At 46.1% G+C, this 12402-nt stretch overlaps 1 protein-coding gene across 2 annotated transcripts; it reads right to left on the bottom strand.

Annotated features, from left to right (window-relative positions):
• Positions 1-912: 912 nt before the first annotated feature.
• Positions 913-8134, bottom strand: IL4I1 (interleukin 4 induced 1). Of its 2 annotated transcripts, XM_030006333.2 has the most exons (7): positions 8048-8134; positions 5625-5839; positions 4562-4674; positions 3568-3769; positions 3045-3113; positions 2313-2446; positions 913-2098 (listed from the first exon to the last, which is right to left on the bottom strand). In XM_030006333.2, exons 1-7 carry the CDS (start codon positions 8058-8060, stop codon positions 1261-1263), a joined length of 1584 nt encoding a protein of 527 aa, XP_029862193.1. In that variant the 5' UTR covers positions 8061-8134; the 3' UTR covers positions 913-1260. The 2 variants fall into 2 exon arrangements, with proteins under 2 accessions (XP_029862193.1, XP_040977712.1); XM_041121778.1 differs by lacking the exon at positions 8048-8134 and having other exon boundaries at positions 5625-5950.
• Between the last annotated feature and the right edge of the window lie 4268 nt (positions 8135-12402).

Genomic DNA, 12402 nt, shown 5'->3' with positions numbered 1-12402 from the left:
GGTTGGGCCTCCCTAAAAGTGATTTGAGCTCATTGCAAGGAGCCACCTGGCCAAGCTCTCAAAATGCTAATATTGATTGCTCTGTACTTATTTAATTATCACCTGTGTTTAAATGCTTTAAGCTAGTGCAAGTCTTTGCCTCTGCAATGCCTGGTGGAAATCTGCTGGGTGTAATTAGGTCCAGTCCTTCCCTGTAGGTAATGGTGTCCACCAGTTCTGTCCCTGCTCCCTCTAGCAAGGGCTGAACCTCTGTTTCTTGGGCTGGAGACAACCATGAGCCATTCCCCTCCAGCTATGTGGAGTCAGAGGTTGAGAAGCAGGTTTGTGTTTTATGGGGAGAGAGATGAATTTTATGCAAAGCAGCTAAGTGACTGCAGCAAAGTCTGGCCTGATGTACTTAGCAGCCGGTCTTGCTTTTCCTTTTGCTTATTTATCAATATCCTTTCAATAATCTGAAAAGACACCTGCAGCATAGATTGAGTTTCCAAGACTATGAAATTTGGGACAACAGTTACTGGTGAGAGGAGAAAGAGTCCAGTAAAAGCCATAAACGTCTCTGTGCACAGGCTATATTGCTTCTGGGTTTGCTTCTTATATTCATGATGTTAAATCTATCTCTAACTTGGTGTTGGCCATGCTTTGAGCTCCATTAGATGGGACATGGGTAGAGGAGACCACGGAGGTTAGGGATCAGGATTGCATCCTGACTGGTACCTGTGGGGGTTAGGAGTGGTTGTGTTGGACTATGCAAAGGAGAGGATGACTCAGAAGCAATGAGTTATCTCAAATTCTGGAAGGGGAGGAAGACCTAGCTGACAGGTCATGAGTTTCTAAATGGCTGAAGTGAGGCGAGATGATTTATATGTGGTGACACTTCTCTCTGCAGAGACACAGAGACACCTCAGATACAAGGAACTGAGAAATACCTAACTTTATTCTATCTTAGTAATTTCCCAAATTACTTTGTACATTAATAAATCAGAAATTGCTGCAGTGTTTCTGAGCCAGCATAATATTAGAGTTGTGAAACCTACTTAGACATTACTTTGTTTAGTACTCCCTCCTATCCTCATGAAGTGTTTAACCAGGTAGCTATTAGTCCTGTCTGATGACAGTCAGTGCTCTTTCAGTGTTTTCTTTAATGCCTTAGCTGCTGAGGTCCTTCTGCTGACTTTGCTTGGAAAGAAACAGATTAATACCACCAGAAGTGCCTTCAAACCATGCTGGTGGCATCCAGCAAGCTCAGCCCAGGAGTCCTGCTCAGAGATCTTCCTTCTGCAAGAAACTCCCTGGCTGCTCCCACTCCCCCTCCTTTTTCAGCATTGGGGCTTCACTGCTGTCATGATGGATGTTGCTTGCAGCCCTGACGGCTGATTTCATGGCGGTGTCAATCCAGGCATGGGGCTGAGCTGCGTGTTCTCCTGCAAAATGCACCCTGCCCTCGTGATTGAAGAGAGCCTGCGAGTAGTCAACAAACTGGTAAGGCGTGAAGGCAGCAAATGCCCCCAGGGAGTGTTTGTCCAGCTGCCACTTCTGTATCACGTACTGGTCGCAGGTGTACTGCAGGTACTCCTTGCTCACTTGGTGGATATCTGACAGGTCTTGGAGGACCACATCCAGGTACTTCTCATCTGTGAGAGGCAGGAAAAACTCAGCATCATCGTTCCAGGTGTAGGAAGCCAGGATCACGCCCAAGCCACTGGAGAAGTTGTGGCTGGGGTAGTAGATAAAGCGGGAAGGGCGGTCGGTGATAGACTGCCCTCCTTGGATGCCGTCCTTCTCCCAGAACTTCTCGGTGCAAGCCAAGGCTATTTTGGAGGAGCTTGCATAGTGGATGGAGCGCAGGGCGTGGGTCTTTGCAGAAGAGAGTGGTGGCAGGAACTGGATGTGCCTGGTGGCTTTGGCGGTGGATGTGACAAGGACGTAATCTGCAGTTACTATGGTTGGGGTCAGAGTGTCCGGAGCACGGTAAAACACACGGACTTTGTTTCCCTTGGTCATGATTTTCTCCACTGTGCAATTGAACTGAATGACATTGGGCAATGCTTTATGGAAGGCTTTGGGCAGTTGGTCAAATCCCCCTGTGATTTCATCAAAACTGAAAGGAAGAAGAAGCAGGAGGTGAAGGAAGCACATTGGGGTTTAGGAACTGTAAAACCTGACCTCTCTGAGAGATGCTAACAGAGCTTGGTGGCCCTTTGAGTTGGAAGGGATTCCCATTCAGACATCTAAATACCACTGAAATTTCCTCTTCTGGTGGATTGCTGTGGACCAACACAAAATGGGGTTAGCCATAAGAGCCATCATCTTACCTCTCGTTAGAGAAGATATCAAAATCCCACAGTGAGGCAAGGAAGGAGAGATAAAATCCAGAGTCCTCGTTCAACAGGTCACCAATCATCTGAACTGCTCCTCGGCTTAGATTTCCTACTTTAATCAAATACTCCTTGAAAAGCCAGGAAGAAGACATAGCCTGATGTTATTATCTCAGTTAGTGCACGTATCCCCTTTATATCCCAAGCCAAAACTCATGCCCTGCTGCCTTGTTCCTGCTCCTGATCTGCTTAAAGCCTGGACCAGAAGCTTTTTTTTTGTGCAGCTCTAGCTTCTTGCAGGAGATCAACATTTCCTCTGGTTTAGCACAACAGAAGTTCTGGAGATGAATGAATAAGGGATTTGTGGCTTGATGGACCCACTCTGAGAAGCTGGATCACATGAAAATGTAGTGGATTACTCAGTAAATCCTCCCCAGTGCTTGATGGAGGAACACAGCTAATCTGTATAAATTTCTGGAGCATTTCCAACAGCCCCTGCTTCTCATTTACTTCCAAACGATGAGACTGCTCAAACTCCTGCATCAGAGGAGTCATGCTTGGTCCTTTCTCAGCATTTTAAGTAGAAGGCAGCATTGATTAGGGAAAAGGCATCCAGAAGTGTTGACAGGGGAAGGAACTAGAGTGATTCAGATCCCTTCTCAAAGCAGGGATGGCAGGTTAATAATCAGCAGGGGGGATTAAATTTACCCTCAAGTCCCAGACCTTTACCTTGGTGGAGAAGGAGTCATATTTAGCTAGATATTTCTTGCAGTCTGCAGTCTGGAAATTCTTGAAAGCCTGGAGAGGAAACATTGACATATTCATGAGAAAAAGCACATTTCCCAAAGTGTTGCCCCAAATTCTGTTAGGATTCATCTGGGGTATTCAGTCTTGGGGTTTGGTAACCCCTGGAGATGAACTAGAGCTACTGGTTCTTGCTGCTTGGACTTCAAGTTTGGGGAAGTTATGCCTTGGTGTGGCATTTCCTGCTTCATCCAAGTCTTGGTGAATCTGTTCCAGAGAAAGGAAGCCTTGTGTATAAAGAGGGGTTTGCAATCAGCAGCCCTCGTTTCTGAATAAGCCTTTCTGCTTTTCATTCTGAAAGGACCCTACTCTTCCTCAACTCATCATTGAGCCTTCCTCAGCCCATCATGCAGGTGAGGGTCCACCACAGCTCAGAGGAAATAGCTGCAATGTCTCTTGGATGAGCAACATTGCTGGAAGGTAGCATCCCTTCCCCATGGGCACGTACCTTGTTTAGTGCTTCTCTATAAAGCTGGCTGGCACTCTTGCCTCTCTCTGATGGTTCCACTGTATAGTTTAGGATCTTGGGGTTTCTGTTAACTTCCTCAGCTCTTATCCGAGTGCCGTTCACAAAGTACCAGGTGTTGTCGTCTGTCTGGATGAATGGGTTTAGCTTCAGGTCAAACTGCCTAATGAATTCACGGACAAGCCTAGAAAAGAGAAGAGCACATGGAGACAAGTGCTTGCAAACAACCAAACCCAAAAACCCTGCCACCAAAACATTAGAAGCATAAAAGCATGCTTTCCCATAGACTATGTTGGTGTAGCCATGTATCATTTTGGCTTGTGAGTGGAGGCTGTGGCTATTTAAGGCACTGCCATCTCTAGTTTTTATTGCTTGACGTTGTCCTGCCTGCTCCCAGCTCAGCTCAGTGCAGCAACCACGTGGCTATGGAGAAAGGTGCCCTTTGGCTTATGTTTTTTCCAGCTACAGGTTGCAGAAGGATGTAATCAAGAGTAAGAGCAATGCCCTGCTGAAGTAGGAGGCTGGGGTTCCCTACGGCTCCAACCCTTCTCCTTGGCACATGGTGTAGTTGGTGACACCTACAGCCTCTTCCCACAGCATTTTGGCTAATGTCTGAACCTTGTTTGACTGAACCCTCTTGGAGGACCCAGGCTGGGTGCCCTCTCCATCAGACCCAATGGAAATTCACCCATCTTCTGATGTTGTGGCTTCCAAAACAGAGGTCTGACTATGCATTGGCATGATACTGAGATGAGAGGTCTTTCATTCTCCCAACTCAAATGCAGGTGATCATCTGGTTTTTGTCCCTTCTAAGCAGATGCTAAGCTCTGGGGGAGAGATGGGGCAGCCAGCTACTTCCTCCTGCTGTGCTACACCCACATCCAAGCCCTCAGCCCCTTCTCAAAGCACAGCCTTGCTCCTCAAGACAGGCTGGTTCCTCATCTGATCATGGTTATGAAGTAGGACACTGCCTTACCTGTGCTTGCCTGGCAGGCGCATGGCTCCCAGCTCCACGTACCAGTCCTGCCCCTCTGGTCGGTACGTCCTGATCCGTCCACCAACCTGATTGCTCATTTCCAGAACAGTAACCTAAAAACAGGGACGTGGTAAAGTTTGCAGATGTTCAGGCAATGACTATTTTAAGCAAACCACCTACAAAGCAAGTTCACAGGCACTTTGGCAGTCGGCATTTATGGCCCATGGGGTGGTACAGGTCCCCTCCAGGTGGCAAACAAACCATCTGTAGATCCAAACCTTTCTCTATGTTGGCCAAGATCCCTCTACCTACAGAGCAGTTTCTCTCAGTTCCTAACTTGTGTCATGTTTGGGCACCTACTTTCTGATGAGAGGGTCCAAGTGTTGGTTCAGATGCTCCCTGTGCTGGAAGTGTAAAACAAGGTTTTGAAAACAGCCAGAGGAAGGCACCAACCTGTCCCTCCATGCCTTTGAAACCTTCTTTGCAACTCATGGATTTGAATTTTGTCTAGCACCTTGGGATGGTCAACACAGTTTTGAAACCCCCAGACTACTTGCCACCTGAACAAGGCTGGATTTGAAGGGCTCGTGAGTCTTGTGCGGGTTGATCTACAGCAACGAATGTCACTGTTGGGCTGCAAGTTGCAACAGGTTGGAGAACTGTAGAAGTTGAGGGTGGAGGTGCCTCAGGAGGGTTCTAGTCCAACCTCCCACTTGCAGCAGCGCTGTCTCCAAGGCTGTCGCAGGGCAGCTGTAGCTCTGTCTGACCTCAAAAACCCTCAGGGACAGAGAAGGAAGGCTGCCTCTTTTTACTTTTGCTGCTTGCATTCATTTGGGGAGCATCTAAATGAGTTGCTTTGTGTACAGCTTCCCATTATCCTCCCCTGTCGCTGCCTGTGGTTTTGAAAATCAGATTAAATTACTGGGGCCCAATTGCTTTTCCTTCCTTCTCCTACCACTATGGCCCACTCCCTTGCATTTCCTTTTCCCTCTCCAGGCTGGAAAATCCTTAGTGTAGGAAAACAAGACCCAACGGCACTCATGGCTCCCATGCAACTACATACCCTGTGGCCAGCATCTCGGAGCAACTTTGCTGCTGTAAGCCCGCTTATTCCTGCACCGACAATGACCACTTTTGCTGGATGAGTTGCAGGTTCTAGCCCATCTTTGACAATCTTCAGCAGTTCCTTGTAGTCTTTGTCATGAAGGCAATATTCAGGGAAAGATTGAAACCTCTTTGCACTTAGGAGACCTACTAGCAGGAGTATTTGGAAGAGGACTAGGGAGAGAAAAAAGAAGAAAATAATGCAACGAAGGCACTTGGCAATAAGCATGCAAGTTCATTCCTGACAGCCCGGGCGGGAGGTGACAGCACAAACTGTCTCTGACTATGTTGGTGTCCAAACCCCAAAGAGGAACATCTAGCAAATCTGTTTTCAAATTAACTGGCATGATTATGAAATCCATGGCATCAGCATGTCTTTTGTGATCGCAGATAGATGTCAAGTGGTGTCAGTGAATGTGATTTTTTTTTTTTTTTTTTTAAGGACAAATCAAGCCCATAGATGATTATTTTCATATTCATATTCTGCTTTTGCAGCTGCTGTGGCGAGTTCCCCAAATGAGTTTGACCACTTTGAATAGCTCAAAAGACTCCATAATGAAGAGTGGTAATTAATGACATTCATATGCAAAGAATCAAGGCAATCTTGTTGTCCCAACTGCCCTTTCCTATACCTTAGTAATTCAGGGCATTTTTGACGCAGTGGATAGAAGGGTGGAGGGAGGAGACAATATTATATAGAAAGATGGATAGACTAGATGGGCACTATTGCATAGGTGGGCAGAATAGATGAAGACATTACATAGAAAAATGGACAGATTAGATAGATGAAGATAGGTGATGGGACTTCTCTGTTTATTTAAAATGGTTTCATTTCTGAGATACCCTACAGGGAACAGAGATACCTATAGGGAACAGCAGGCAGAGTGCAGCCATTCAGAATAACCATTTCTACCAGAACAGACACAACAACATTATTATAATGTTTTCACAGGGAAAGGAAGTTTGAACGGAAACCACCTTGGGATTTTTTTAGTTTTGGTTTCTGTTCTCCAAACTAACTACAGGATAAGCTTAATTTTCTCTTCCTTCCCCCAAATACTGTCAGTTTTCTTCCAGGGAGCAATAAAAAAAAAAAGCTTTTACAACCACACCCTGGGTCATTCTTACTCCTTGGAAAACCCTGGGGAATCACTGCTTTTGCTGGAACAGCCCCAGATCTGCAGACAACCTGGGTTGAAGTGCCCCTGCTGTGAATAAATCAAATCATTAAGTTTGGAAAAGACCTCTAAGATCATCAAGTCCAACCATCAACCCAACACCACCATGCCCACTAAACCATGTCATGAAGTGCCAAGTCTACATGGTTTTTTGAACACCTCCAGGGATGGTGACTCCACCACTTCCCTGGGCAGCTTGTTCCCATGCCTGACAACCATTTCAGCAAAGGAATTTTTCCTAATATCCAATCTAAACCTCCCCTGGTGCAACTTGAGGCCATTTCCTCTTGTCTTATATAAACCTCAGAGCTGTTATCCTACAGGTGGTTTTCTGAGAGACCCAAGTCCAACTCCTGAAAGCAGGTCTTTCTACAGCTTGTAGAGCTGATCCAGCTTCCTGAAGACACTGACTGTGGCAGTAAAAAAAAAAAAAAAAAAAAAAAAAAAAAAAAATTGGAAAGAATCTGCTACAATTAGCCTGTTAACAGCAGGGTTGCCTTCTTCCAAGCATGGCAGAAAGTGATATTGTGTTGATAAAGCTGCATCAACCTTCCTGACCTGACACTGCTGCTGCCCTGATCTTCCTTGAGGACCAGGGATGCTGCCTTGAGTTGTGTTTTTGGTGTGTGTGTGGTTCATAGTGGTGTAGAGCCACCAGCCAGTCTTGCTGCCCTCATCTCACCCAGTGTGGCAACCCCAAAGACCTAAGGACCTTATGGAAGACAAAGGAGATCCTTTTTGGAGATCCGGCTTTCTGTGGGAGGAGAGCAAATACATTGGGACCAGTTCTTGGAAACGTCTGATGGATCTTCATCTTCCATCCAACCTTCCTGTGTTGTGGGTAGATGTGGTAAAACCACAAACCTGATGTGAGGAGGAGGTGTCCTCCAGGAAGGTGCCTGGAGATTCTGAGCTTGTGCCTATGTTTCCATCTCTCCCTGCACAGCTGGGAACATCCCACTCCCCAGACTTGCAAGGGAATTCTCCTGCTGCCCACAGTGCTGCAAAGTTGAGCTCCAGGTGATCGTGAAATACCTTAGCTGAAGAAAGGGAGGTTTGTGGTTATGCTGTCAGGAGGTGACACAAAAGGCAGATGTTCTACCAGATGGAAGAAAAAACCCTCCAAAAACCCAAGCACTGAAGATGAAAGAAAACCAGAAAAAAACAGCCAGAAGAGCTCAAGATTCAGGGGAGAGTCACTCACCGATCCTAGACATCGTTCCAGTAGGAAGACAAGTCCCCTGCTGAGATTTGATTTCATTTTATACCCTGGCTTAAAAAAAAAGCAACCTAGCTCTGGTAGTTTGAGAAAAGTCCCCCAATCAGTACACCCCGGAAGAGGGCCAAGTGTGATTCGTCATAAGAAGGAAGAAGGTGAACCAGCAATTGAACATGTAGTTTGTTCCTCTGCGGTAGTTTGGTTTTGTGTTTTTTTTTTTTACTCACTGGTCTTACCAGCTTTGGAAACGAGCCATCAGTCTATGGCATGTTTCCGGGAGTGTTATAATTATCAGAAAAGTCAAGAGTGACCGCACCCTTCCCTGTGAAGGACAGAGAGCTTCACAGCAGTGAAATATCAGGTTTGGGTTTTTTTTTTTAACTTGTACTGCACAAAGGGGCATCCATTTAAATCTATCTAAATATCATGGGTTTCACTCTGCATCCCAGGGAGACCTCTGAGCTAGCATCCAAAATATCCTTTCTGGCGATGGAAATGGGTATTTCCAAACAACAGTTCATCTATTGGACACTTTTGTGTTAAGTGTTGTGCAATTTTGGTTTGATCCTGTCTTCGTTATTGTAGAGGAAACTCAGAGCTCAGATGCCTTCACTGAAATGGCAAAAACTCCGTGATTTGTACCAGCATTTTCCAAGAATGGAGAACTTTGACCTACCAAAGAACCACAAACCATCCATTGGCTGGTTGACCACATCTTACCCACCATATGGACATACTCTACTCTGTGTAGGCACCTTGGCTGGTCTGTTCCTAGAAAAAACAAAACAAAACAAAACCCCCCCCCAAAAAACCCCAACACAAACTACCCTTTCCCTCCAAACTTTCTCATCCCTTCTATACTTTGCCTTATGCCTAAAGACTGTATTTTTCAGTGTCCTGGGTTCGGCTGGGATAGAGTTAATTTTCATCCTAGTAGCTGGTATAGTGTTATGTTTTGGGTTCAGTATGAGAAGAATGTTGATAACACACTGATGTTTTCTGTTGTTGCTGAGTAATGTTTAGAGCAAGACAGGGATTTTTCAGCTTCTCCTGCCCAGCCAGCAAGAAGGCTGGAGGGGCACAAGAAGTTGGGAGGGGACACAGCCAGGACAGCTGAGCCAAATTGGCCAAAGGGGTATTCCATACCGTGTGAAGTCATGCCCAGTATGTAAACTGGGGGGAGTTGACCCGGGGGGATCACTGCTCAGGAACTAACTGGGCATCGGTCGGCTAGCGGTGAGCAATTGCTAGCGGTGAGCAATTGCATTGTGCATCACTTGTTTTGTATATTCCAATTCTTTTATTATTATTATTGTAATTTCATTATTGTTATTATTTTCTTCCTTTCTGCCCTATTAAACTGTTCTTATCATGAGCTTTACTTTTTTTTCCCCCTGATTCTGTCCCCCATCCCCCTGGGGGGGTGGAGTGAGTGAGCAGCTGTGTGGTGCTGAGTTCCTGGCTGTGGTTAAACCATGACATTCAGTTAATCAGACTGTGTGCTGATTTGATTGAGGAAATGAAACTCAATACTTCCCAGCCTTCTGGTGCTGAGATCACCAGTCAGCGTTCAAGGTAGATACCAGTGTCACGGAAGGGGCTTCCCCTGAAAAGTGTTTTGCTGGAAATGGTTTTGCAAACCTCCCTAGTGATTGACTTTTCTTAATACTACTTTCTTACTGAAATCCTCCCCACCCCCCCACTGCTCCCCCCCCCCCCCCCCCCGCTTTTTTTTTACTGCAATGCTTTCTGTTCTCCTTGTGTTGGGGCCCAGAGCTACGTGCACCAAAGCAGAAGCAAACTCATTCCCTTGTGCTATTAAAAGTTTGGTCTTTAGATGTCTGGGTGTCTTCCCTAGCCATCCAGACAGCAAGGTTGAGAGCACAGTGCAGCTTTGGTATTGTTATAGGATCGCTGGATCCTAGGGTGGTGATACCTTTTACCTCTGTCTCTCTTTCTCTCTCTCTTTTCTACTTTGTTCTTCCTTTTCTCTTGGCAGCCAGCCCCTTATTTTGCTCTTTCTCTTTCTTGCCGTATTTATCTTGCTTTGTGTACATAGTTTGATGATGTTAGTCATCTGAATAGTTCATCCATAGAATTTAAGTTTCATGTTGAATCATTTTGGTAAAATCGGGTAAACTTCTCCCCTCCTCTTTCCCTTCGATTTTGTGACTTGCTTGGCAGACAGCAATTTCTTGAGTTATCGCATGATTGTTTCAGTTTTGTTTATGTTTGTGCTGAATAAACAATTTGATTGGTTGTTTGGTGTCGTTTTGCCTTAATCTACTCCGACGGATTTCGAGCTTTCCACGACTTCCTGCGCTACCCAGGGTAGCGTGCTGGTTGGGTCGTGACAAAGGGACATGGGCCTTTGGAAATATCAGGTGGTGGTGCCCGCCCATGATGCTACATTGGTCTACTGTTTTAAATAATGCCCAGGAAGAGTGGATTGCAGAACCATGGCAAGGTCAGGACTGAGAGCATTGCACGGACATCCCATGTGTTACCCCTTCCATGAAGTCATGCTCTCAGGAAGTTACAAATTAAGTTCCCTCTGGGTGACTCTAGTCTTTTGGGCATGGTGCTTACAAATTGTTTAAGCCTCTGGTGACCAGTTTGATTCAGGCTTAACATTTGGAAAAGGAAAAGGCATTATTTTTTCTGCAAAAAACCCCTTGTTTTGTGTCTGATTTTTTAGTAGCTTGTGATTACCAGGCTGTTTTCCTGATACCTGTGGGTGTCTATGCTGAAAACCCAGCAATATGTATTATGTCTTCATAAGAAGCAATGACACTTCTTGGGGGATTTGGGGATTACATGATGAAACCAGTATGTACACATATTCCCAGGACTGCTGGAGATTTTGGAGTGACAGCAGTTTCATCTTGTTTTATAAGAGCTAGATTAACGCATGTCCTAACAAGTTGCTCTAGGATCAACCTCAAATTATGGGGTTTATTGTCTGAGTATAAGCAATGCATATCACCAATTGCAAAAGGAGTTCCTCCCATGTTCCTGTCTGCTGCTTCACTGCAGATTACTGGAAACTGAGTTTCCACTTGAAACCAATTACAACATGAAGCTTGCAGAAGGCCAGTGGGAGGGATGAAAACCAGATTGAATCAGTTGATGTCAGATGAGGGAAGAAGGGACAATTCCAAATAATTCCTTCTGGTTTTGTGGGTTGGTTTTTTTGGTATTTCTTCCAAATAATTGTCTTCTGGTAATGAAGGGAAGAGAGAAAAAGTCAGGGTTTGGTCCTCCAGAATCAGAGCAGGTAGATGTTGGTGTGGGACATCAACTGCGTTTTTGACAGTGGATGGAGGAACTTAAAAGAAACATGGGAGGTGTGTGCATGAGCATTTACATGTGGATCTGAAAAATGAGCTATGTATGTAAAGCATGAGGAAGGAAAAACCTAGGGTGTATCTGCGTGGACTTAACTAAGTAATTAGCTATGATGAGTCTTCAAGCTGGAAGACACATGTCTAAGGTGTGCAGGCACCTCTGTTGAGGAAAGATGCTCTTTCAAAAGATTTTCTTGTCATTCGTTTCCTGCTCACCCAGAAGATTCCCAGGACACGTGTTGCACGTACTCAGCTCAGTTGTGCGTTGTGCGACTCTGAGACAAAACTTTTGAGACTGGGGCGATACTCTGAGAAATAAATGCTAGTTTTTTAGGTTGGGTGGAAGATTTCCACTGGGAGGGTGAGCATGCCAGAGGGGTGGGGTGTCCTGGAGGTCTTCAAACCTCACAGGCACCCATCACGCCTAATTGCCCTGGCCAAGAGGGACCCCAGTGCCCCACACTGGCCAGGATTCTACCCATTATGAATTTGGGAGTGGGAATTGTTGACTTGGCCAATGGTAGGGCTTAGAGCTGCCCCTCATTTGCGTGCTCACTTGCATAAAATGGGGAAGGTGGGGGTGTTTGTAGGACTGAGGGGTCCGGGCAGTGCAGGGACAAGGCTGAGCCATGGTGTCTGCTACGGGGAGAAGGAGGACCCAGCAGGGAAGGAGATCCCAGAAGGAAAGGGGACCCCAGCATGGAAGAAGACAGAAGAGCCATGGCAGGAGGTCTCCGGCCAAGAAGAGGAAGCATCGGGGCCAGGTGAAGCGTTAGAGGAAAAGGGCTTCGAAACGCTTCTTCCACACCATCAACACCAAGATGCTCAACAAGATCAAGTGAGACAGGTTTGTCTCCCACCAGGCAGAGAGGCTCATGATCAGCTTCATGGAGGACAACTATGAGCAGGGGTCGAGCGAGGCTGAGCAGCTGCGGAGGGAGAGCCGCCGATCCTCTCGTCAGCCCTGCGCATGTGCAAGCTGCCCTGCAGCGC

This window comes from Aquila chrysaetos, unplaced genomic scaffold (assembly GCF_900496995.4).
Source record: "Aquila chrysaetos chrysaetos unplaced genomic scaffold, bAquChr1.4, whole genome shotgun sequence".
Lineage (NCBI taxonomy): Eukaryota > Metazoa > Chordata > Aves > Accipitriformes > Accipitridae > Aquila > Aquila chrysaetos.
The sequence above is the reverse complement of the archived record's forward strand: the minus strand, read 5'-3'. Positions and strand labels throughout refer to the sequence as shown.

What these genes read in the sequence shown, in the direction of transcription:
- IL4I1 (XM_041121778.1), bottom strand. Translation starts at nt 5,894, where the DNA reads ATGCTTATTGCCAAGTGCCTTCGTTGCATTATTTTCTTCTTTTTTCTC. An exon ending in TCCGAGATGCTGGCCACAGG is followed by an intron (nt 4,675 to 5,624) that starts GTATGTAGTTGC and finishes CCCTGTTTTTAG; the next exon opens with GTTACTGTTCTGGAAATGAG. An exon ending in CGCCTGCCAGGCAAGCACAG is followed by an intron (nt 3,770 to 4,561) that starts GTAAGGCAGTGT and finishes TCTCTTTTCTAG; the next exon opens with GCTTGTCCGTGAATTCATTA.